Source organism: Gallinula chloropus (assembly GCF_964237585.1).
Source record: "Gallinula chloropus genome assembly, chromosome: 1".
Lineage (NCBI taxonomy): Eukaryota > Metazoa > Chordata > Aves > Gruiformes > Rallidae > Gallinula > Gallinula chloropus.
The window spans coordinates 150502611-150530059 of NC_140085.1; the positions used below are offsets into that span (position 1 = coordinate 150502611).

At 41.4% G+C, this 27449-nt stretch overlaps 1 protein-coding gene across 3 annotated transcripts in view; it reads right to left on the reverse strand.

The window, feature by feature from the left end:
* The window catches only part of NAXD (NAD(P)HX dehydratase), a 52275-nt gene that overhangs the window by 18687 nt on the left and 6139 nt on the right, over nucleotides 1–27449 (reverse strand). For all 3 annotated transcript variants that reach the window (XM_084268700.1, XM_084268698.1, XM_084268699.1), the window contains 4 exons: nucleotides 26101–26251; nucleotides 24736–24781; nucleotides 22924–23012; nucleotides 9451–9559 (listed from right to left, as the gene is read on the reverse strand). In XM_084268700.1, coding sequence (XP_084124826.1) covers nucleotides 9451–9559; nucleotides 22924–23012; nucleotides 24736–24781; nucleotides 26101–26251 — 395 coding nt within the window. The remainder of the gene's footprint in view (nucleotides 1–9450; nucleotides 9560–22923; nucleotides 23013–24735; nucleotides 24782–26100; nucleotides 26252–27449) is intronic.

The window sequence follows — 27449 nt, forward strand, 5'->3', positions numbered from 1 at the left end:
ACACAAAAAATCAGAATCATTCAGGCTGGAAACCAGTGCAGAAGGAAGAAGATTGAAGTAAGAGATAGACAGGCTATGGCTGAAAGAGGGCACGGTAATGCAGAAAAGCATATGATATATCCATTTGACAGCCTGTGGCTGTGCTACAAAACCCAAACACAAGGTTCACCTGCACTGCACTAACAGGGACATCCAGGACTCCTGCACTCTTCCACAGTTGTTACAGAACAAGGGAACAGGCGAGAACGAGCCAGTGTGAGATGCTGGCTGCAAAAATCAGCTAGGAGAGGAATGGGGGTAACATGTAAGTGAGGAATTAATTGCCATGGACCACCTAAGTACAATCAAAGGATATCTAATCAGCCATGGAAGTCTTCATGGAGCAGCCAGCCTGAGGCACCAGGAGCAGATAGCAGGTGGTGTACTTATAGCAAGCACCCACAGCCTCCAGCAAAACTTGGTGGGCAGTCTGGACTTCCCCACCCAAATCCACCAGCCAGCAGTAACACACATATCCTATTTACTCTGCCTGCATGCAACCTGGCTCTCCATGGCTCGTCAGAGAAGATAATTATGAACAGTTTTCCCCACACCTGACTTAAGATACACTTTTCAGCTTTATTTAATTAGATGTGGATTGGCAGCAGAGTGCTTGCAATGGCTTATAATATATTAGTTGTATCACTACTTTTTCTTGATGAACTGGTTTAGCTACACAATAACTTTGGCATCCGGTGTTTGTGAGGGGAAGAATCAGGAAATTAGAGCTAGTGGTTTTAATAAAAGATTGAATTTTAATGACATAAACAGAAAACCACAATAGCAGCACATACAAAGCAACATCTATCCCACAAGAGTAATTAGTTTTCACTAAGGAGGCATCAATATTGTCATCTTTCTACCTTGCAAAGGAAAGATACTGTGGGCCAAGTTTCCTTTACTGACAGCAACAACGAACACTGCACTTCCTAGGTCACTTCAAGAGTCATGTCTTGGCCTACTCAGGGCAAAATTCCTCACCCATGTGCTCAAAAAGGAGTTGAAGCTTCAGCATGCCATAATAATGGACAGCACCAGAAGTGCACTCTGCTGCAACCAGCAAATGCCAAGTATGAGATTAAATCTTGTGCTGGGTGTTCTGAAGTAAAGTGAGGAGAGCTGCTGAGCAAGTGAGGTCCTTCAAACCAGAGTTTGCACCCATAAAACTAGTTAATAACTGGATTTCCAAGAAAGAATAATACCCTCACTTGTCCAAACAGACACGTGCCAGACCTCCTTGGCATCTGGGCAGTATGTGCCCTGCCAGGGAAACACCATGCCCATGTTCACACATCTAAAACTCCAGGAAGCTGCAGAGCAAGTCCAGCAATCCTACAGCACGCTCCCCCGGCAGGGCAATCAGAGGAGCCAGGAGTGGTTTGAAGGCTCCTTCTCTCAAATGCTCCCTGCTGGAATGATGGCTACATGAAGGTGACTGACAGCGCAGTTTAGCTCCGCTGCTCCAGTCTGTGATACTGATTTGACAGCACTGGACTGAGCTGGGCTCGCGGCTGACTGAGCTGGAGTCACCAGATTCTCTTCTGGTTTGGCAGAGATGTGCAAATTTGGGCAACCTGGTCACGTGAGGGTGCCCCTGCCCACGACAAGGGGGTTGGAACTAGATGGGCTTTGAGGTCCCTTCCAACTCAAACCAGTCTGTGATTCTCTGATTCTATGATAAATGTGCTCAGCCTGGTACCAGTTGGGTCTCGTGCAACCTTGAACAATCCCAAAGGCGTGGCAGCCCCTTTTACACAGAACCCTTTACTGAAAGGTAGGGTCAGAAACTGCTCTTGAAATGCCACCTAAAACTGCTTGTATTTTCTGTGGATGCTGCTCCAACCCAACAATCCTGGAATGCAGAGATAAACGGGAAGGAACAGGCAGAAATCTCCTGTACATGCTGCAGCTGGGAGCATCTCTGCACACCCCCACCCCCAAGGTGCTCGGAAGGAACAAACAAGTTCAACCCCAACATGCTGCAAACCGACTCCTACGAACAGGCACTGAAAACACGTAGGAAGCATCTCTGTGTTCCCTGCTTCCAGCCTGGATAAATGCAGAGTTAGCAAGGACTGAGCTGCATAGAGGTCAGGATGCAGCTCTGTGTCAGAGATGCTTGGAAAACGGGCTTGGCAAGCAGAAGTTTGTAATCTTGCACAGCTAGAGGTAGGCAAATATCCCAGGCTCGGGCTATGCTCAAGGCTACAGTCAGGGCTGGCAGGGGGGAGAAGCTTCCCTGAATAGCACATGCTCGATACAGGAGGTTTTGAAAAATGTTAAAAATGGGATTGTTCACATCAGATGAGCCCTGTTTGCAGTAACTGGTTTTAGGTTCTTATTCACCCACTGATGGAAACATGCAGCTAACTCTGAAACTCGCCTTCATTAGTTCCCACAAATCGAATCAAGAACTCATCCTCCTTTTAAAAATCAGTAATGCCAATCAAAATCTCACTTTGTGTGCAAGCTTTATATAAATCACCTCTAACTAGCCTAATTGCCTCAGTTTTAATTTATATATTCCTGCATGCATAACTACCACTAGCTCATTAATCACTCCACTAAGCTCCAAAACCTTGTGTAAGAAATGATTAACTACTGACCACCACTGGTACTACTTGAATAAAGAACCACAGAACAGAGACAAATATCCTTCCTTTGAAACAAATAGCTTCTTCATCTCATGGTTTATGCTCCCTTCAATTCAACAGGGTCTTTTGTCTTAACTGTGGTACCAAACCGTAGGCCCTGTTTTCAAAAACACCAAAAAGACTTTCAGGTGCACAGGAAAACAGTTGGCTTGAGCCAGGCAGAGGCTTAAGGACTCTGAAGAGTACCCCACTACTCCTAGAGTGCTTTGGGAAAATGTTAAAAGCTGCTGTTACAACTAACAAAACAGAAGATGTTGTAGATGGAAGCTAATCACAACTGTTCTGTTCTACATTAAAAGAAACATATATGAGAATGATCCACTTGTAGATTCCCTCTTTGAATTCAGAGTAGGTAACTTGCTGTCAATCTTGGAGGAAAACTGCAGTTAGTATTTTCTTAGTATCTGCCTCAATCATATGCTAAATTCTTAAAGGAGTTATATAATCAGAAGTAAGGCATGAACATTTTCTGTCCTAAGGAACCTGCTTTGGCAGGGGGCTGGACCCAATTATCTCTTGAGGTCCCTTCCAACCCCTACAGTTCTGTGATTCTGTGATAAGGTACTCAAGAAAACAAACAAAAGGCCTCTGAAACACTGTCCCTGTTATTAAAAAACCTCACAGCACTCCTTTTCAGCTATTAACCAGAGACCAATTAACCAGACACCACTTGAGAACCACATTTATATACTTCTATCCCTAAACACATCCAAAACCAGTTTAAGAAACCAAAGTTAAAATATCTAAATTGGAACAAATGAAGGCACGAAATTTTCTCAGGCTGTCTCATCCACTGAACGTTTGCACTCACAAAGCAAACCCCACAAGGCTTTCAATTTATGGTTGATTATGTTAATGTCAGATTTGGCTTAAGATATTCATGGTCAGCTGTTGGCATTTGGTCTTAAAATGAAACAAACAAACTTAAAATGAACTCTGGAATTTACCACTGCCAATTTCTTTATCAGGTTTCTAGCTGAATGATGCTCAGAAAGAGTCGAAAAGGTATTCAATTCCAGAGTTTTGCTTACAATTGCTCTTAAGTATCAAAATCAAGTTAAACAACAATATAAGCCTGCACACAGAAAGCAAATAAACATCCCACTTCACTGTGAATGACTTTCATCAAGATCCACTACACAGCCTGGAAAACAAATTCTTCTCACAAGCTGCACAAACCTGTGCTTAAGGTCCTGTTGGTGTATTTTCAAACACTGTTTCTCTAATCAAGGCATTTGTGAGGAAGCCACAGAATACTAATAGTTCCTAGCACAAACAGCAACAGTTCTAATCCTAACCAAGAGGATCTCTCTGCCTAGACCTGATCCTCCCAAGCTGTATCCACACCAGTACCACCATCAGAGAGAAAGAACTGCTCCCTGTCCCAGAAACAGCCTCATCTTAGGTCAAGATGTCCACAAATCCTGACTCTCATCAGTCAGCTGGACAGCAGTGAGGCTCAGCTACTGAAAGAGGTTTTTTCACTGGACACTACTTGTGGCACACACATCAGTCTGGGAGGTTGGGCAAGGGCTGAGAGAAATACAGAGTACATGCACAGAGTGAGTACACATACATGCCCTCTGTTTTTTGCCTCTGCAATTATCACAGGCACAAGACCTCATCCACCTCTCCTCCTCCCAACTGAAGGCTGAGAACAGAAAGTGGTGTGTCCTCACTGCCACTTCAGTTCCCTATGAACTGCTGAATCCCCAGGAATCTCCAGAGGAGATAAACATGTCAGCAAGCAAAAGCATGTGACACATACTGAAGAATGAAGATGCTGGTAAATCTTCTGCTAACCTAAGTCAAGGCAAACAGTGATTCCAAAGAGCAACACATCCTGTTGTTCATTTTCATGTGTGGTGGTAGGTACCACAGACAATGCTACTAGCCTATTGACTGCAGCATTAGCCTGGGATGCTTCTCAGGTGTCTCATACTTGGTACAAACATAGCACAGAGGGGCTGCTCAGGTACCAAGAGGAAAATGCTTCTCAAAGCCCATAGCAGTGGATTTAGCTTTAACAGATACTATGACAATAAAGGCAGCTCTGTAATCCACTGTGCTCTTGAGCTTCCAAAAACTAGTGCAGATAGAGTACTGAAGCACCTGCTCCCGTTCTCACCATTTATTAAGGGTGCAAAATGTTGTCTAAATCCTGAAGGCATGAGGACTGAGGGGGGGCAAAATTATTCCAACTAATCAAAAACAAACACAGAAAGGCTGGTACCTCAGCTGAGGTGGAACTGAGAATCCACCTGGAAGAGGAAACCTCAAATGGGCTCTTCCCAGGCACAATTGATTGTGACAACCCATGACAATGGCCCAAACCTCTCCCAGCCTTTGCCAGGCGTTGCCAACAGGCAAGACATTTCCACAGAACGTTAAAATCATGCCATGAGGGTGGAAAATGACATTTCTGAAATTTATATCCTGACAGACAGCAGAGATCTTTATGGGCAAATGACTGGCTGAAGGTAGCATTGTAGGGTGAGGGGATGAGGAGAGAGAAACAGCAACGGCAATGGGCAGAAAGAGCCTCTTTTTTTGGCTGAGAACCGCCCAGGCTGATATTCAGGATGTTTCTTTGGAGCTAAACTAAAGACTGAGAATTGAGCAAGAGGAACTAGTATGCAGTTTGAAACCCAGTCATCTTTACCACATAATCTGAGTTACACACAGCCATTCTTGCTATTAATCATTACCTCTCTTACGTGAGGGCAGCAAGCACGCTCTGTTAAAACACCAATCTAACTGAGCTGTTGCAAGGCAAAACGTGGGAAGACTGGAGTGCCAGAGTCCAGGATTCAGTGCTGCCACTTCAGGGAGAGAGGCAAGGAACCCAGTGATGTCTCCAACATCTTGCTTCAGTGAAGGATAGGACTCTTCACAAGGATGACTGCTTCTATCTGATCCCAACAGTACCTACTATTCCACCAATAGTTCCGCATCAGCCCGTTTGATGACAAAGCCAGTAACGTACCCAGTAAAGACTCACCAAACTCAGCAGCAGAAGATTTGACAGGAATATCACATTCATGCCAGAAGGAGTAGGAGGAGAAAGGAAGGAGTAGGAGGAGAAAGGAGATGACAATACACTGGAAACTTTTACAGGACACAGCTAAGCCTGTAACTCTCTAACTGCTGGGTAGCAACAGAACACAGAACATCCTGGAGCATTCAGCAGCATCGTTTCCTCTCCCAGAGGGTTATCCAAGGAATATAGTATTTCTTCCAAAGTCCTCTTGGGAACTGCACTCACCACCCTGTGTTTCCCTCACAAACCTGAGAAACAGCTACTGATGGTACAAGGCAGTGATTCCCCTACTTCTAAGCCTCGGGCTACAAAGAAAAATCAGATCAGGATAAGACCAGAATTGCCAATATCCCTGGAAGAGCTGAAGGAAGAATGCTGTGTAATACTGCTGCTGTGTGAAAAAAGGAGATAGCTTTGGAAATATGCTGCTTCTGAGCACTGACAAAGGACAGGAACCTTGGCCTTGCTTCCACATGGCAGCTAAACAGTTAGCAGACTCAGGGCCACCAGCAGCAGCATACCAGCTAAGATGAACCTAGGGAGGTAACGTTGTCATCTCCTGCCAGATTCAATCACAGGCACTGAAAGGGAAAACCAGATGGCCTGATGGTGCCTACAAGGAAGCAGGCTACAGTGGCCAAGTTCCACACCAGATGTGGTAGCAGTATTTGGGAAGTTTGAAGTAGAACAGGGAGAAGAGATGCTTCCATCTGCACACTCCAGAGCTAAGAAATTGAACAGGAACAGTTTGTGTTCCCTTCTCTTGAAGAATTAGCTTGAATGACTTATTTGACCTGGTCTAACCAGGCCAAGACTAGGATTGTCACATCTGAGTAGGATCCACCTACACAGCTATTAGGACACAACATATGCTTTGTTTAGGAGATTCTTCTGAAGCTGCAGCTCCTGGTCCTGCAAAGCATGGCTAAAAAGCTCTGCAAGAGCATCAGCCCTCACCCAGGCAACTGAGGAACAGCACTTGTAAATGGAATTACAATCAGAACCAGACAACCACAGTAAGACAATAAGTATGTCTTACTATACTCTCTCAAGAAACAAACAACAACAACAACAAAAAAAATCGAAGTAAACTGATCACAAGGTGCTGCTTTTTCACCAGACTGTTAAAAGGACCTGAAACGCCATAGGTATATACACTGCAGGTATTAAGCATGAGGGAGGCAGGTGATACTGTAAAGGTGCTGAGGAAGCAAAGCATTCTCTGGCCTGGAGAAAGAAGATGCACCATCTGGTCAACAATTACTTGGGCCATTCCACAATTAAACAGCATACAAATACCAAAACCTGCAGGTTACAGCATTGGTGTCTGAATTTCTCCATGCTCAGAAGAGAGAAGCAGTGCAGACACACGACTGTTTGGCCAAGCACCATCGTTGGCGATGCGCTGCCAGCACCCTGACAAGAACTGACATAAGAGGGGACAGACCACTACACCTCAGCACTTCATTGCAGCAGGAGGAGAGGAAAGACCTGATTCTATGATATGGCAACCCTTGCTGCTTAATGGGCAGATGGGCTGAAAAATGCAGCTGGATTAAATCATGTCCCAAGCTCCTGGCTTTCCTGGGGAAGGTGGCACCAGCTGACAGGGATGCTGGAGCGGCAGCGGAGAGATGACCTCAGGAAGGAGCAGAGGATCTCCATCACTGTAGGGATAGGGTTTAGCACAGGACGGGAACGGTGGGACTTGATGATCTTAGAGGTCTTTTCCAACCTTGAGATTCTGTGAAAGAAGGGACACTCTCTCCTATTCCCACTCCTGCTCTGATACAAAACCCTGGCCAGAAAGCAGAGAGTGATCTGCATCTCAGCCCTGTCTCCATCCAGCAGCGTGCTGACGTCAGCTTCAAGGGGAAACAGAGAATTCCGCGCCAAGCCAGCCTCCTAGAGAGGTTTAAAATAGCAACGCCATCATCACTTGCTTTTTCATCCTGAAGGTGAAGAGTGACACAAAGCTTAGAATTCACTGTTGAAGCAAGAGTGAGGCTCATCCTTTCCACAGCACAGAAAAGCACCCATCTTCCTCAAGCAGGCAACCAGGGCTCACTTGTGCATAATTACAGGCTCTTATTAAAGCTTCTGGCTGAACAAAGAATTTAGAAGATTATGGTTGTTGGATTAAAAAAAAAACCCCAACCAAAAAACCAACAAACAACACTGGGTAACTAATGAACAGTTACATAAGTACAGAGAAGACAAAGAACTTGAGCTTTAATGTGACTTGAAATTAATAAGGTCAGATCCACAGCTTGTATGAACATGGCCTGAGATTTTTATCCTGAAGTAACTTCCAAATGCCTTCTCTTCATAGGCTGGGTTTGTTTCTTTAACTTTGAGCTAGCTCACACAGGACAGCCAGGCTGAAGTACAAGTATGCTTGCAATTCACTGGGAAAGCAAAATTATTTTTAGCAACGATTAAAAAACAACCCCAAAACAGTAAAAGAATCTTCCACATATTTCTGTAATAAAGATAAGCACACTTACAGATATTTATAAAACCCAGATGGAATTCCGATATAAAGACGCCTAAGTTGTTTTCCTTTAGAAAAATCAAAACCAAAACACAACCAACCCTTACATTATTCAAAAAAAAAAAACCTCAAACCAACCCAAAACATCGGTCAAATTCTTTTTCTGTAAAAAGAATTCAGAAAAAATGTCTTTTAAAAAATAAAATCCCTGTTGAAATCTTTCATTCAGAATAGAATTTGATTTCTTGATCAGCTGCAATAAATGTCCTTTTTCTTTTGTTCTGAATCCAGGCTCTTTATCAGCTTTGCATCTCTACATCATAAACCAAACACTTTTGGAAGCAGAAGGAGAATGGAAGAGCAGCTTCAACAGCAATTCTCTCTAATAAAAGCCTAGCAAACCCCCCCTCTATAGCTCTCAAGGTATTCTAAGCCACTTGGATAATACAGTCTGTAGTCTCTTGCCTCCCCTGTTTTGCAATTTCACTGTGTAACTGTAAACAGTTCTGTAAATTATATTAATCCCACTGACTAAATTCACTAATATTTCTCAGGAAAAGCTGTACAAAATTAGGTGGACATTAGACTGAACGACATACTTTGAAAATACAAAGATGTGTTGTCAGCAATACATCATCTGTCTTGTATAAGTCAGATAAGTGCATATTATTTTGAGTACAAAACTATCTAAGCTCTGTGTTTTCAGCTCTCCACTAAGGCTTGACAACAAATAGGATTACCTCTTTATCCAGAGCAGAGATCTGTAACATTTTGTAATTAAAGAGTATTATTTCTTATTGCAAAGGGGACACAGTACCCGTTCTTTGGTGTGTCTCCTGATACAAGTTGTCAAACATGATTCTGAAAATTATGAACTGAAAATTATATTTATGTTCTTACAGTACAGATGCCTTTGCACTGAAGGAAACACAGAGCCCTTTATCTAGAGACAACAATACCTATTTCTTAATTAGCAACTTCCACAATCAAAGCAAAAGCAAACCAAAACAACCATATGGGTACCTAAAATTCAGAGTGATGTCTACAGTTTAATAATGAAGACCATGGCTGACAGCTGCGATTGTCAGTCAAGGGCATTTTTTAAAAAATTAGTTATTTAGCAACCTTATCAAAACCATTTGTGTAATCATGTAAAAGACAGGAAACCAGTTAATAAAGTTCAAACATAAAGACACAGAATAAGATACTGGTACACACATTACCTTAGCGTTCTCAAGCAGAACGTCGTCTCTACCTAAGCCAGGTCCTATGACAACCGAGTGCAGTCGTGGTAACCACTTTTCCACCTCATGGACAGCATTGGGACTGTCACTAAATGCAATCAGGGGAAAAAAAAGACAAGTTTAGAAAGGCTTTATTTTAGTATTCTCAGAATCTGAGTTCCAGAATAAGCCAGAAAGAGGTCTTTCCTATCTTGACTGTCAGGCAATTTTATTCTCCAAACTACCAAAACCTATGACCCAGAAAACATGGAATGGTTGTCCAAGTAGTTAAAATTAAACACGTATCTCAACTCATTCCCTAGGGGATACCACATCAAAACAAGGAGATAATTGCAAGTATCCACTGTGGTTGTAACAAAATAAAAAAATTAAAACCTAAGCAGGAAACCAATGATTCTTGCAGTCTGTCACAATTTGCTATTTAATGCTTCTTTGCAGAGATCACGCTCTGGGAAGAGATCCACCATCTCGTAGGTGCATACTGCAGCGTGCTGGAAATGATACAATTATTTATTACTCTGCGCAGCTAAATGATAAATCTACTCATAAGCTTTTTGTGTCAGTTGCTTCATAAGCATTTGTTCCAACTGAATTATGGCCAAACCCTCCCTTTTCCCCAACAGGAGAATCAAGCTCTTCAGTAAGGGCATCATCTGCTTGTAAGGCTCCAGATTTCTGTAGCATTCAGGTTTTGTCTACACGGGGAAAAGGATGAAAAAAAAAAATCCACTGCCAAAGGTAGCTGCCACAATACAGCACTGACTGGAACTGTTTATTTGGTTCTGATCAGTTTTTGTTGTGTAAATAGGTCAGGATATTTTGAAAGCACAGCCCAACAATATCCCTTAATCCTTACTGACAGCAGGGAGGGAAAATTCTGCCTGCCTCCCTCCCCACCTCCGACATACGTCATGATAATAAATGAACATTTTAACTGAAGCTTGGGGGGGGGGGGGTAAAGAGCTCCCTGTAGGCTAAGTAAGGAGGTGCTCTATGACAGTACTACTCGGACCACTTTGAGCCTGCAATACTTTAACAAAGCTCCATTATTCCGGATGAAAGCCCCTGCGTGTTTGCCACAACCAACAGCTGCACTGATGGGACACACCGCTCGGGAACAAGCGTTTAGCTCACGTCTGGCAGCATCAGCAAATTCCACGACAACTCCTGCAAGTGCCAGGCAGGGAGCCCAACGCTTTTGCAGCTGCACGGAGCGGAGCCGGCCCGCTCCAAGCTGCAGGGATGCAGCCAGTGCCCCGCGCCTGGCCGCAGCCCTTCCACCGCCAACAGCGGCTGCAGCAACGCCGGCTCCCCCAAGGCGCCCTGTGCTGACACCGCGAAACAGCCCTGTCAAAACAAGGCTGCTGGGTGGAAGCGACGACCCGCTGCAAGGGCAAGGGAGGCGACAAACCACGTGAGGACACGGGTGTCCCTGAAGCGGCTCCCCCAGCTCAGGCAGCTGAAGTTGAGTTTCCATTTGAAGGATGCAGCTCCCCCCCCTCTTCTCCTCTAACTCAGGAGGAAGCAGTCGCAGCTTGAGAACTGCCAAACAGCTCGCTTCTCTCCCCCCCTCACCCCCTATAACCACCTATCAGTTTATGATGCAGACACAGGCTGGAAATAAAAATGATTCAAGAAATATTTAAAGTGTTACTAAAAAAGCAGCCAGTTCTTTTCCATGTGGTGGGTCGAGCACGTGAAAAGCCACCTGCAAGCCAAAGTCTAATAAAACGCTACCATTTCTGAATGCAGCTCACCTTTTTACTTACGTACTGGAACTGATATGTAGAAAAGCCTTGTTTATATCTTGAGTGTATAAATATATCACATATATATCACATTAAATATTAAATATGTCAAAATAAAAAATACTGCTATGTTGACAAGGATGTTTGAAAGGACTGGATTCGAAATACCTTTGGATAGTAGAAGGCAAACACATTAAATAAACGTTCCTTTAAATGTAATTAGGAACAGAGCCAAGATGGAACCATAACCGTCTCTGCCCTTTACAAACACCTCGTGCAAATAATCTCAAGGTAGAGAGTTGGTCAATTTATTTTTATTCAGACTTGAAACAAGATAATTTTGTCTTCAACCCCATTGATAATGCGCACTCTCTTCAAAACAAAGCCATCTCTTGGGAAATGAATAGTCCAACATTAAGCCACTCCTGCTCACTTTGCCTCTGGTAATAATAAAAGCCTACTGTAGAGCTTTTCATCTTCAAAGCATTTTGCAAAGATTACGTTCACATTACTCCTGTGCAACTTCACATTGAGAAGCAACCCAAGGCATACGAAGGGCCAGGAGATTTCAAATGGTGATAATGACTATTACATTGCAAAATCGGCTACAAAACAGGCTGGAAAATAACTGCTGGATTTTGATTCTTCAGAAAGAAAGTAGAACAAAATACTGCCTCAGAGAAGCATCGTAAGACACTGGATGTTAACAACAGCTGTAGTTATGCAGCTAAGGACACCTTACAAATACCCTGTATCAACAGCTTCTCTGAAAGTGGAAGGGCTACTGTGTCATTTTACAGTTTATTCCCATACACAGACATCAACGTAGTAGCATTTTAAAGCTGACAGGGTACAAAGACCAATACACTTTCTTCAGGAAGAGGTGTCACCTTGAATGTTCCTGATCATGGGATTTAGCACAAAGACAGAAACTCTTACAGCTCTTCACAGCTACAGTGTATTCACAGGATTTAAACATGCCCAGAAGAGTTCTCTGACACTGGAATAAATTATTTCTCAACAGCGTGTGGTTTATCACTGCAGGAAAAGCCTCATGTGTATTCTTGCTTGCCTGTGCATCAAAAAGGGGGAAAAAATTATTTTGGAGGCACCAGCACAGAACACTGGTCAGGTCCTGAGCTGTTTGCTGTGTATGACACATGTATAACATGATTAACTTCCTTTATCCCTTCATGACAATTTCTCCAGCTGATTACCCACCTGACTTCAAACCTCTCATTTTAATTATCACCTCCACTGTCCAAGACACGCACATGCCACTCAAATTAGCAGCATATTTTTTTTAAAAGCACCAAAAAATGTATAAGGTATGAGGAAGATACACATCTCTTTTCATCAAGAGGAATCTTCAAGCGACGAGAGAAAGGGATCAAGTAGGCAAGAATCAGTATTGCCTTCAGAGATGCTGAGCCATGCAACACAGGACTTGGCTTCTTCCCAAAACAGGAATCAGAAATGCAATACCCCTATTCTAAAGCACCAAGCTAATATTAAGAGGAATCAGAAAACCCCTTGCAAAACCACAAGAAAACCACATTTGAACTTCTGAAAAGAAGGTAAAAACCCCTGAGAGAGACTTGGATTAACTAAAAGTCAGGGATTTCCCAAAATAAAGCAAGGATTTTGGTTTTGGGCTTTGGTTTTTTTGTTTGGGTTTTTGGTTTTTGTTTGCTGGGGGTTTTTTTTGGAAGGTGATGGGACAACAGACTGAGAAACAGTCTGGCTATCCCATAATTTAAAAATACAATCTCTGCACCACAGACATACAAAAGAGGAATAATTTGGGAAGCCAAATCCAAGCAGTAACACCTGTGAATGTGGAGAGTGAACTGCAGTACCACTGTGCAGATGTGTACAATTAAACACTTGCAGCTCACCACTATGTGTTTACTCAACAAGTTATCAGATGCCATTCTGCTGAAAATCTAGATTATGACAGCTCACTGCTGTTCAGTCAAGCACTCAATTTACACCCATCCAAACCCCAAAAGCGACCTCAAAGTCTTTGCTTGTCTGAAAAGCAACTGATAAAGCTCTGACTGCATACAGAAAGAAACTATCACAGGATAAATATCTAAGTAACAACTACAAGATAACAGAATAATTAATAAGGAAATCCGAAGCAGGTTCTCTAACTTATAGGTGTGAATGTAGAAAGAGTCTGAAGCTGATGTCATAATCATTCAATCAACTTTTCATATTGTCCATTAGTCAAAACAGATGTAAACAAAAAAGTAAAGCACACACAGAGTCTCACGGGGGGAACATGATGAAAAAGGACCCCATAGGTGTTTCCCTCATCAGCTTTCCTTGGCTATTAGTCAGCGGTGGGAAGCGACACAAAGCTTCACTCAGTGGAGGCTGAGAAGACTGATGGTCTGTGGGGACAGGGCAAGGGGCAATGGCCTCAAGTTGGAGCACAGGAAGTTCTGCACCAACATGCGGCAGAACTTTTTCACAGTGAGGGAGACAGAGCCCTGGGACAGGCTGCCCAGGGGGGTGTGGAGTCTCCTTCTGTGGAGATATTCATGACCCGTCTGGATGCCTCCCTGTGTGACCTGTCCTAGGGAACCTACTTTGGCAGGGAGGTTGGACCTGATGATCTCTGGAGGTCCCTTCCAACCCCTACAATTCTGTGATTCTGTGATCTTGTGGGGAGACAAACACAGCAGCTTTATCATTTGCACACACACCCCCCCGCCCTGTGCAGGCAGGGTCAAGGGATGGTGTTCAGCATCTCCCTCATTCATTTTTTTGCTCATTTCTCTGTCTCTGAACCATATGAAGAAAAGCACTTCCCAGAGCAAAATCTACGCAGATTATTCAAACACAACAGCACTGAGTCTCTCAAATAGTGAGGTCAATTTTTCTTCGTGAATTATTGGTAGCTTTAGATACCTCATTTTGGCAGAAGTTCTCTCCCAAGCACAACTATAGGCTGGGCTGAAAATGGTTTGAGAGCTGCCCTGATGAGGGGGACTTCAGGCTATTGGTCTATTAAAAGCTCAACATGAGCTGGCAATGCACACTTGCAGCCCAGAAAGCCAACCATATTCTGGGCTGCATCAAACAAACCACAACCAGCAGCCTGAGGGAGGTGATTCTGCCCCTCTACTCTGCTCTCTTAAGACCACACCTGGAGAACTTGCATCCAGCTCTCAGGTCCTCGGTACAAGAAAGATATAGACCTCTTGAAGGGAGTCCAGAGGGGGAGCATAAAGATGATCAGGGGGCTGGAGCACCTCTCCTGTGAAGACAGGCTGAGAGAGTTTGTTTTGCTCAGCCTGGAGAAGAGAAGGCTCTGGGGAGACCTTATAGTGGCCTTCCAGTACTTGAAGGGGCCTACAGTAAAGATGGAAATGGACTGGTTACAAGGGCATGGAGTGTCAGGAGAGGGGTAATGGCTTTAAGCTGAAAGGGTAGATTTAGATCTGATCTAAAGGAGGGAATTCTTCACTATGAAGATGGTGAGACCCTGGTTGCCCAGAAAAGCTGTGGCTGCCCCCTCCCTGGCAGTGTTCAAGGCCAGGCTGCATGCAGCTTTGGGCAGCCTGGGCGAGTGGAGGGTGTCCCTGCCTATGGCGGGGGGTTGGAACGTGATGTGCTTTGAGGTCCCTTCCAACACAAACTATTCTGTGTTTCCATGATACACCCTGAAAAAACTCCTCATCTTGCCACATCAACTATTTTTGCATACAAGAACAGCACTTGTTCAGTTATGGTGTTAATGACAGCAACTGCTGGATCCAGTACTGGTCAGTTCCATTGTTGTCACTTGCCAGCACAGCCTCTTCTAACACCTTTTAGTTTTGAAAAGCTAATAAAGAAAATAAAAACTTTATGTCAAGCTTTTTGCTCCTCAGGGTTCTTCTGCATTTCACTATCACACAATAGAAACTGCCACAAAACACAGTTCTGTGAAGTTCATCTTGGTGAAAGCTTGAAATAACCTTCCCAAAACCAACAGACAGCCTGAAAAAATATGGTGGCTACTGCCCTAAGAACACCCACAGTTTCTAAACATCTTCCAGAGCAGTTTGTAACTGATGTTAGGTGATGTAACTGATGACAGGTGCCATCTGCTTCCAAGTCTGGTGTAGGCTGGTCACTGTCCAGAGCTGGAAGATACTTGATAGGGCCAGAAACACAGCTCCCATCCCTAGCCTTCCCGAAAGAAGAAAATTTTGCTGGATGCTGCATTTTATTCAAAGATTGGCTTTCACCAAGTGATCATAAACCACTAAGGAGATAGCTTAAATTATCACAGAAAGCTCTGAACACCAGAACTTTCCTTACTCAGGATGAATGACAGTTACTTTTGCTTCCTAGAAGAGGGACAGGAACAAAGGTGGTAAGGTGCAGCCCTGTAAAGTTTTCCATGGTAACAAGAAAATGCGAAGAAAAGTCAGCCTGGGTGTAACCAGGAGCTACAGAAGTAAGAGATAAGCATGAATGACAGCACAGCCAGGAGTCAGCTCTTCCCATGTTTTAGGCAGTGCTGGAACCACCTTAGTAATCAGAGATGTGGCCCGGACATCACCAAACAGCAGCCAGTATGCCCTCCTGCTTCAGAAAGACACAGGACACGAGCAATGCTGCCGTCACCCGACCAACTACCCAGCTCCTCGCTGGAGAGCCTGTTTTTCAGGCTCTGCTCATTCCCTGTGCACGCTCAGTGTGACCCAGGCAGCTCCGGAGGCATCATTAAAACATACAACTGCAAAAGTCAGTTACACACATGCAGACAAAACCACTTTAAGTGGGCAGTTTCAAAAGCCAACCTAGAGCCTTATCTTCAAAGATGCGAAGAAGCCTCTGATCTGAGGATGAAAGCGTTTGGGTTTTGTTTGTCCAAGCACTGCAGGTAATTATATTAATGTGAATCAAATGTGAGACCTGCTGACATTTAGAGCCTGTCATGCTATACGGTACATCAAAAGAGTGAAAGATGGGACATAATGTGTAGCTCTAGAATTTAAGTAGTTATCTCAGAAAGCTAATTATTAACTATTGTGGTAAACCTTGGGTGAGGTCATTATTGGCAACTGGGTAAATTAATATAGGGAGAGAGATTACTCTGGAAAGGTTAGTCAAAGGAACTGGAAACCAAAGTGCTGTAAAACCAAGTGGTGCAAAAAAATAGTTGAGTGTAAGAGTAAACTAATTCTCTATTCTGAGAATAGCTACATTTGCCAATGTTTAAATCATCATCCTTGTGAATTAACTCCAAACTTCCAGAAGCACACAGGCTTGAGACAGCCCCTCTCAGCCCCGTGAGCAGAACTGGGAGTAACAACTTACTCTAGAAAAGTTCACTGACACCATTATCAACTCATGGGTGTCTCAACCCAGCACTTCAAGCAGGTAGAGCAAATCTCAGTGCCAACACAGTGGCACGAAGTTGGCTGGGTGCAACCAGAGACCAAAATGAGATCTAGTTAGTAAATTAAGATCAGTATACTAAAATACTCTCCAAAAAGCTCAGAGGACAAAATGGTCACTTTCACCTACTAGGCTGTTGAGAGATCTTCGAATAGTGTTTAATCTGCAAAGTCTTGGTAGACAATACCTATTTTCCTACTACAATCTGACTAAATGCCATGGAGAGCGTGAATGACTTTCTGAGGTTTGCACTTGGTGAAAATGCTCTATTTATCATATTTTAAAAATCATACTAATGATGGTGAAACCCAAAATGTTTTCCACATTGCAACTTGGACACCAGGGTATCAGATCTTCTGTTTCACTAGGAACTGGGTTGTCAACACACTACAGGCACCAGAGCCAACCACTACCTCTTTAATAATGAGCCCTAATGCAGTATGCAAATAGGGTCACCTCTCTCACGCAGAGCAGAGACTCTCATGTCCTATGAGAAAAATCTCCAAAAAAGAAGCTACTGCTTGACTCTATTTTCTGAGATTTCTCAAACCCACAAAGTAACAACAGCACCCAAGGTCAACCTCATCTAGCCTTGTAAAGATACCACAGCCATCAACACAATCATTTTACAATGCTCTTTTGGATATAACCTAATATGTAAAGCAATTGTATTATGTTTTGATCTCAATCACATTACCAATGCATGTTATGACAACCCCCCTTCCCCAAAGTATAATGACAACCAAATGTCTTGACCCTGTATTTTCAGAGTTCATGAAAGTGGTCTTGACCTATTAATAATTTATGTGAAGTGACTTGATGAACAGTGTGTCAAATATTCTTCCAAATGGACTGCAATCAACCAAACTTGTGATTTTAGAAGTGAATGAAGTTAAGATGACAATGCAATTTCCCTCAGAACATAACAGATTTAAAATGTGCCTAGAAAATCTATTGCACTTTTTTTCCAGTGTTAAAACCAATAGATAAAGTGACAAGCTTTTATCACATTAGTATCCCTCTCTAGTTTACACTCAGCTCTTAAGGCACAGATGATAGATAAATCAATACCCAGAAGGCTAGCTTACTTAAAATTTGCTGTGGACATATCAGAAAACAGAACAGGTCTCAGTCTAAATTTAATCTCCTTTGCTGATTGTCAGCTGGGAAGAAAAAAGAAAGAAAAGGAAAAAAAAGATTCTTCAAAAATAAATAATAATAATAATATTGATAATAATAATGCAAAAGCAAATCCCAGGCACACCTGCCTTCATTCAAACTCACTAAAGATTAAATACCAAAGAAAACTAATCCTGGTGAGAAATCACAACAGTATGACAAGTGTTCAGGAGAAGGAATTTGGCTAGGCTCTTGCTACCTGGACTAAACCTCTCCTACACATGTATTTCTGACATAACAGAAAACAGCAAGGACAGCAGCACACCTCACAGTGATGCTAAAAATTTTTGGCTTCTTACTGCATTTTGAGAAGGTGACAAAACCTCTGCATCTTTGCAGCGTACAGCAAAGCAGCAGCAGGGTTTTTTTGCTAAGAAATCTAGACACAGGAAACGAGTCCATGAACAAGCTTTGTCTGTGGTGGTGCTGCATGACAGGATTACAAACAGTTTAAGTATACTTACATACTGACTTACAGCACGTACAAACTGACTTTTATCTTTAAGTACTTACAAGAAAGTTTTTGTTGGATTTTTTTTCCCCTGTGATTCCTAGCTAGGCTGCTGTCTAAATGAGTTTTGGGAAAGATCACAAAGTTTATGACTGTGTCTTCTCTGCAGGTATGATAAGGATCCAGCAGCCAAATCTCTTGTGAGGCATCTTTTTGGTAATTGGAGCAATCTGTACTTTCTCCTTGACTCTCCCAGGTGACAAGAATTCTTGCACTTCTTCCAGCAGCTGATTCAAGAGAGAGGGTAGTTCCACATTATGCAGAAGTGTTTAATCACTATCCTAACACAATTAAAAGGTATGAGCTTCCTCCCACAAAGGACTAACATTCCTGAATCTCCTCTCCACATAATGAATTAGAAAGGGCCAAGAATCAGTGCTTTCTTTAGAGACTTGGCACTGGTTAAAAGTGCTCCAATTACTTATCAGAAGCTCGATATCCATGATTCATTTTCATGATTTTTTTTAAACCATCAAAACCCAATAAAACTAGGTAAAATATATTCCAAGAACCCTCATCTGAGCTAAGATTCTTCATTAATGGTAACTGGCCTCAACACATAGGCCAGTCTCATCAGCATTCTCTCCCCAATTATTTTTATTTCTAACTGAGAAGAATAATCTTTTTCAAAATCCAAACCAAAACACGAACTCTGCAATTTCCTATGAACTTCCTCTTCCATACAGACCCATAGGTACAACCAGCTGAGAGGGTATTAGTTCTACATCTATGCCTAGTTCAAGGGTGACTTTTTTTTGAGTTAATGGAAAAATTATGCGACTTCCTCAGGATCACAAGAAATAAATGACCTGTGACATCTCATTCTACTTCTCGGATAAAACTCTGAAGATCAAGGGGTCTATCAACTGTTGACTTTTCAAATTATCTGACAACCAGGTTACAAGTGGACTGCTCACTCAGTAGTATCTCAACCTTTCCTGGCCCGCAGAGAAAAAAAAAAAAAAAAACACCTCTCTAAGATTATGGAAACGTCCTTGCAAGAGGGGAATCTAACACAATAGTTTTATTCTCTCTTCTTTTAAAATATAACCAGCTGGGTTCACATAGCTCATTTAATTCTGTGATCACTCACCTATCAAGATGGGATAAGCTAACCCCACACAGGTATCCAAGAAGTCTGTTCAACCTGACCCGAGCCAGAGAATTAACATGAGGAATACAAAAAAGGCCCTGAAAACTGTTCTTTAGCAGGTTCCCAACAGGACTGCAAGAAAGTACATACACACACAGTACAAACCCACACAGTGAATGCCTGTAACAGAACTAAATTAAATGCAAAAGCTAAGTTGTTTCTTGTTTGTTGTGTAGAGTTTACAGCAGGAACATATTAGCTGAGAAAACAGAAGAATGTAACACAAACCAGGGGTAGTGGTGACAAGAGCAAGACAGCTGTGACCAAGGCTCAGTAGGCTTCACAATTCACAAGAGGCTGATTTCTGCGATACGTGTTTCATTTCTCCACAGGAAAGCAAAGTCAGTCAGCAGAAATACTGAGCTAGCTAGCCGGTCAGCTTTTAAGCAATGCTTTGATTAACACCACGTCCTCATGGAAGGTGCTGTAATGCATTGGACACAATCCCTGAACAAAAAGGAAAAGCTACTATTGACAATATTGACTAACCACGGCCCCTAGACACCCAGCTATCATTATTCAGCTCAGGTGGTGAGGACATGCAGAGCCAGGCACTGAAGCTTTTTCTTTCCAGATTCCAGGTTGTCACCTGCAGCCCAAGCTCTCTTCATTCCCTGTTCCTGTGAGAGTGAAGCTAAGTCATAAGACAAAAACCACAGAGAAAGTGGCATTATTGGTGTCTCCAGCATGGGATGTTACACCAGGAGGAATCTCAGAAAGGTCCGCGGCTGGGGATATGTGGACTTGCCCTGGCAGCGCTGCAAGATGGATGCTCATTTTCGTAACCCTCCTTCTGCAATACTATTCCATTTTTTTCACATATAATTCCTCACGTCCTTGAAGTGACAGACATTAGCCAAGGCCTGAAACACAACAGTGCAACTTCTACCTTTCGCATACCTTCGCCGGCCATGCCGTCAAAGATCCATGACAGCAGCTCTAACAAGCCAGAAGAGCCCTCACATTCAGGGGGACAGGAGCAAAAAAAGATCCCATTCTTCCCCTGAGGTGATCCCCCGCAAGGTGAAGGCAGCAGGGAAAGGTAACAGCAGCCAAGCTGCAGAGGAGATGATAAAATGTCAGGCTTCTGGCAGTACAAAATGGCAGCTGAAGCCTGGCGAAATGCCAAGCTGCTCAAACAGTGAATTGAGGACTACACGAGGCCATAATTACGATTAGCATAATAAGAGAGTGGTACAACGGCTACCTAGTCACTCTGAAGAGTCACGGAGAAATCATAACAAAGCAAAGTTTTAAGGAGAGAGACAAAAGAAAACAATGACGTAGCTGCTGGGTGGGTTTTACCCAGAGGTTCTTCCATGCGTGAAGTGCGGCCTGGGAGAAAGTACAAAGGCTGTTTAAGAGATCAGGCTCTGAATCAAGAGCCGCCGGCCGCGCCTGCACAACTCGAACGGCTCCACCACATATAAAAGATCATATGAGAAGTGTGACACTGAAGACAAAGGACCTTACCAGAAAAATAGGCTGTTTGTGTAAATGTGAATAAAACCTGGGCTCAATAGAGTCAGTCAAGATTTTTTTCCTTTCTAACCAGAAAAGCCTGTTTCCTCTTCTCAAATGAAGCAGAAGAGATAAAAAAAAAAAAGAGAAATTTTAACAAACAAAATATTAAAATTCTGATATTTGCATTTTCTCATTTTGAATGTCATATAAACAATATTTACAGATCCACTGCTTCATGCAATTAGCCAGCTGCCTGGGTAAAATTAATCACTTGTAACAAAAGTATTAAACTCTGAGTTTCAGACTTAAAGCTATATGGATGTGAAAATACACAGGCTCACTGTACTTTGTACATCTGGAGGAAATTTTAGAAAAAGCTGGAGTTTAAAATCAAAAGTTCTCTTTCTGAATAGAAAGGTCAGAATTTTCACTGAGATCTGAACTCCGCAGAAGACACCAAGAATCTCCATATTAAAAAAAAAGTACCCTTATTTAATAGGCACAGCCTGGTCCTCCACGAACAGAAATTTTACTGTTTACACACCATCACCTCCCTTTTTGTCTATGTTGCTCCTGTTAACCTTTTCCACTACCACAGATACCAAGAACCTTGTGTACCCAAGAAGGCAAAGTCAACCCCATGCCATACGCAACAACCATATGCCATATCCCAAACATCATCCACCAAGACAACCCAAGTTACAACTTAATACTGCCTTTAAGACTCTCTCTCTCTCTCATTTCTTATCATATGATATCTGACAATATCAATTGAAGATGTCCCTTTTGTATTTTAGAGGCTAATATAATTGGAATGGTAAAAACCCTACCCTTGTATCTTTCCTCTGCTTTCAAACACCATTTTTCCCCCTAAAATCCACAAAGCCATGGGTTCTCTTATCTTCAGAAAAAAGCCCCAAAACAACCCAAAATCGACTACACCCCGTTGACACCTGTCTATTTAAAGGACTTCTTTCTAGACACCTCTCTCTACACCAACAAGAGGGAAAACACCTTTAGAATGTAATAAACTTATAGCTTCCAACCACAGGCATCCCCATACTATTCTTCTCCTCAGACACTGAAATATTTCTACTGTCTTAAATCCTTCTTGACAGCAAAATCCGACAAACGCTATTTTAAATTACTCTTTTTCTAGCTTAATCACAGCTTTTTATGTGGATGAACAGACTCTGACACACACTGGTACAAACTAAGGCCAGAGACATATACCTAAGGCACACATCTTAATTCTCACTTGGAGTGGTCATTGTAAACCATCGTAACATCTCATTGAAACAATTTACCCTGTAAAAGTTCACCAATGGGTAACATATTTCAGAACACAAATTCAGGGAAGTACACACTGATTTTCCCCAATTAGGACAGTAACTTATTAAACTTTTCATCTTCATGTTAATAAACCCTGTATTTTAAACCATTTTTAAACACCACATTTGCTCCCAGAAATAGGTGTGCATCTGAAGGAACACACTTATGAAGAAAAATTAGAATCAGCATTTCTCTTGCCCAGTAATTTTGCATAAATGACTACATACACAGTAATGGGAGGAAAAGACATACACTGGTGTTAAATACTATCAGGACTGAAGAAGCAAGAGAACATCCTCTATTTGCCTTTCAAATATGGATTCTAAAATGCTGACTCGTAGTGATTCTCAGTTTGGATTTTGCTTCTGTTCACAGTTAAATGCATTACAGGCACAAAACACATTTCAGCAAGTAATGGCAAGCAAAATATTTCCTTTTAAAAAGAAGAAACACTATAGTTTGATAGCAATTTAAAAAACTCACAACTGAATGTTCTATGTTAGATATTTAACTGTAATGGAATTACAAACCTTGGAGCTTTTGTAGCCTCCAGCTCACCCACTCAGGAAATCAACAGTAACACAAGCTAACCAACTGACAGACTGCAATGTTCAAACTAGTAACCCTGACTTGCTCATTTAAACAAAAGGTAAATCACTTACAGAACTGGATGAACAATCAGCTCTGGACTATATGATTTGATTACAGTTGCTGCATCTTTGGTACAAAACACATGGGATAAATCTGCACCCTAAAAAAGAAGAAAATTTGCAAACATAATTATCATATTTATACTTAGTAATAACTATAATTCCAAAGTCTACTCAGTGAATAATTCACCTGAATTCTTACTTCTCAGTCGTTAAAGCAAACTATTATTTTTTCTATTTTGGCTTACAGTACCACCCAGTGTTTTGGTGAAAGTTTTTTTTGTATCTAACTTCCAATATTATTTTTTTTCTGTTTCTCACTGACAGGATGACTGAAAACACAGATCACAAACCTTTAACTCACTTCAGAAATGTTTCTCATTTGCAGAGGAGCAAAGACAAACATATCACACACACACAGAGTAAGAAGAAAGGCAGAAGAACACAGCTGAACAAGAGACAGGCTACATTACAGGAAAAATAATACTGTAATACACTTGTAAAATATAGCTGTGGGAATCTATGAGTACATTTCCAGTCCTACCATTCTTATTCAATAAGTCGAATTCACACCAGATGAAGTGTGTTGCTGAAATTGTGCCAGCCTTTAAGTTAAAAAAAACCATTAAAACTGAAGAGTTTAGCTTCAAATTTTGTTACCAACTCAAAAAAATCAGACACATGTAAAAATTATGTAAGCTGTGACCAGAAAGCTCGATCTTGTACCCATCTGGCACCTTGATTTCCCAAAGTTAAGAAAGCGTCTCCTCTGCTTTACTACTATACATTTAACATTCGAAGCTACTAAACAATGCAGAGATTTGATCCTGTAAGTTTTTATGTGCATATATAAACATCTGAGTCCAAGTGACTTAAATAAGGGACCTCCTAGTATGCTACTATGTTTGCACATGGAGAACAGAAAGTTGAAAGGACTTAATATTTTACATAAGATCATTAAACAATATAATTTCAGTTTTATATCCTTGAGAGACTGCATTCTGAGGAATGCAGGAAGGGGGGTGGTGGGGAGGCAGGTATAGAAATATCTATGTTGGTTACCTACTTACTGAAACATATCTGTAAAAAGAAAAACATACAGATGACTGAAAGTACTGACACACTATACAGAGGGTACTGAGAGTATACGTATTACGTAAGCATGATTTGTTTATATTTGAATAATCATCACTGTATTTATATAGCCTGCTGTAAATGTATTTTAACCAGTTAAAATGTCACTAAAATAAGGAAGTTGATGCCTCTAGGTTAAAAAAAGAGGCTTATAAAAATACTTCTGCTAAAGATTATAACATAAATAAAATGTGATATTAAAAATACAGTAAATTTAACCAGTCATCTTCAGACTTACAGCGCAGAAGAATTTTACTAGCCTAAAGCTGGAAATTTTGAAAGGGAATTACTGCATTCAATACACTTATCAGGTCCAGAAAAAAATTCTGAAGAACTGACTGCAGCACTGAAAACACAGCTTTAAAAATTAATCTAAAAGTTATCTTCTTGCTCACTTATGGAAAAAATATTTCATCAAGTTTTGAAATTTCCTATCCAGGTCTCTGAAACTTTGACTTTTTTGACATATGTCTGCCTCATAGAGAGGAAAATATTTACAGAAAACAGCAAGTGACACATGTTTGCAAAGCATTTGTAGAAATCCAGGAATAAGGATTTTATTTTTTAAACAGAAGACCCTTTAGAACTCAGATTTCATGTGCAGCACAGAATGAATGCTTTGAAACAGTGGCACTTAGCCAATATAAATGGTGAAAAGTTCATTTTGGATTGGTACAGAAGAACACATACCACTTTGAGAGCTGTAATTGCAGCAAAATACGGTGCTCCAGTGTATCTAGAATGAAATATAATTTAGGTTAGGAAACAGAGTCACAAGATCGGTAAGGTGGAAATCAGCCTGAAATAATCAAGTCCCAAACTCAAGAGCAAATTTTAAAAAACCAAACCAAAACCCAAAACACACTTTCTCTTTTGTTTGGTGTAAAGGACAGGTAAAATCTTGCTATACGAAGACAAGCTCAAACTTTCCTTTGATTTCATGGTGCACAATTTCACCTTGGCCACCTGATCCTTTCATAGAAATATTTATAAAGACCATGCCATAGAAAAGCAAACTCCTCTCAAACAACCAACCTAAAAAGTGTAGAGACAAACAAAACACGAGTCAAGCACTCTTTGCAAGCCAAGTCTGGGATCTGTGACCTCGATCGATCCCGTCTGGTTTTAGATGCTTAATTGAAGTGCGTAAACTATCGTTCCACTTGCCCTAAATTCTCTTTATGAAGACTACAGAGAGATGGACAGAATAACCCTTCAAGAGGTGCTGCCTTCTGCCAAGAGTTAAGAAATTAAGTCCATCAGGCCAACACAAACTCCTGGGTAACCAACCCAGCTACAACACAGGACCTTTTTGCTCTTTATAGAATGTTTATTAATGGCAGATGTGCAACAGCTGATGTCTTACAGGAAAAAGATGCCATCTCTATTTCAAAAGGAGAAAATGAAAAACAGTGTAGTGACACTCATTCAAAATATTATGCAGATTACTGGACATGGCCAAGAAAAGAGCCTGTATTATTTCTAGGTCAGTACAACATTTAGCTAGTTTATGCTGTATCTCAGCTAGTTTATATTCTCTTTTTATTTTTCCCCTGAAACATACTGTTTCTGTTACTCCAGAACATAAAACAAGGTACTGACAGAATCTAGTAAACACCACAATTTATCAAAATAAAAAGCATGCAGTAAGACAATATTCTATTCCTGATTTAAGAGACCGAGTTCCCAAGATAATAAAATATTTAAAAACATCCGATGTGCCCCTGACTTACGCTACTCTGCTTATTCTATAACTTCATCATGCAGTGGGAAGAGAAATAACACTGAAAGCAGAGACCTTGGTGGTCAAAAAGACAGAGAAGGTAGACAGACAAAACCAACATTCTAAGTTTCAACCACACTCACTACCAAAATTTTGCAACACAACTGCAGGGAAACATGTTCTTTTGTAAGTACGAATGGTCTTAACGATGGACTAGTAAAACTCTCTGGAAAACACTCATGCTTTAAATGTGAGCTTGAATGGCTTCTGCAAGCACTCATGACATCCTCAAACTCTCCCAGAAACAAAAATCAAATTTCTATTTAACTTACTCTTGGCATCCTCCAACAATGCCTATACGTCCATCTTGACCTTTATGCCTTTTCCCTGTTAGAGGGGGGATAACATTGCGCACCAGTTGGAAAATGTTCTCCATATCCTTTAGAGAGTGTGTTCTGTGCAGTGAAAAAGCTCTCTCTATAACTGAAAAGAAGAAGATAAGTGTTAAAAGTATGTCCTTTCTTCAACTACCATCAGTATTTCTTTTAAGCACTCATGAACACTAAAAACCACTCAAAGTGACATACTTCTAAAAACCAAACGCTTCATCACTTAAAGGCCTTTAAACCAGTAAGTAGCTAAGGAAGGTGATCATTTCAAAGAGCAAATTAGGGTCTGATGCAGAGAATATTCCCACTGACTGCTCACAGTGCTAATTTAGGGCTCAGGTACAGAAAGAAACAAGAGTCTCGAACAGTCATGTGAACGTTTTGTAACTAGAGATATCTTCTCAGTTCAGCCTGAAATCGCTTCCATAATTAAGCTCAAATGAAATAGGTACTTGGCAAGGATTAAACATATCCAAACACGGAGCAACTAAACCCCCATTTTAAATGTACACCCCACCTTCTTTTTCGCTTCCCCCTGTAAAGGTTTCCACCACGTAGCAGAATCAGGGCCAATCTCACTGTTTTTTTATTTTGGCAGGTGGTTACAAAGCATAATGAAAGTCTTTCTCCAAAACTATAATCCAATGCCAATGTCACACCTATCACATAATTTTTAGCTATAGTACAACTACAGATCTCTGATGCAAAGCTACATATTAGAACTGCCCACTCAGAAGGCTATAGCTTCAAATTACTGCTCCTAAAGACTACAAACTGTACTTTCATTAACTGTACAATTCTGCTCAGAGAAGCAGTTCATTTGTATGTTAGCATTGGTCCCCTAGATCATAGCTGTGCTCACTTTGTTTTTCCCAGATCTTACAAGCTTCCAAGGAACTGCTATATAGTAACACATAATTATGCAAAAATTAACTCATACGACATTCCTCATATTCAGTTTAGTAACCCCACACCCCACCTCCAACATTTAGAGGAGGAAGGAAGGGGGGGTAAGAGGAAAAAAAATAGTTCTGGAAATTCTGAACATAAAAATGGAGGGAAAAAAATAATAAACAAGACAACTGCATCTGTGTGCTATCAGCAAAAATCATTATTTTCTCTTTCTTCCACAGAATCTAAACCTAAACCAGACGTGCTAATCTTCAATAATAAACTGCTTTAGCGTTCAATAATGGTAAATACTCCTGGCTGGTCTTTTGCTTTTAAAATCCTTCTTGCAATACAGGCAATATAGGCATCCCATTCCTACTGGGATGAAAAAAAGAGAAAGG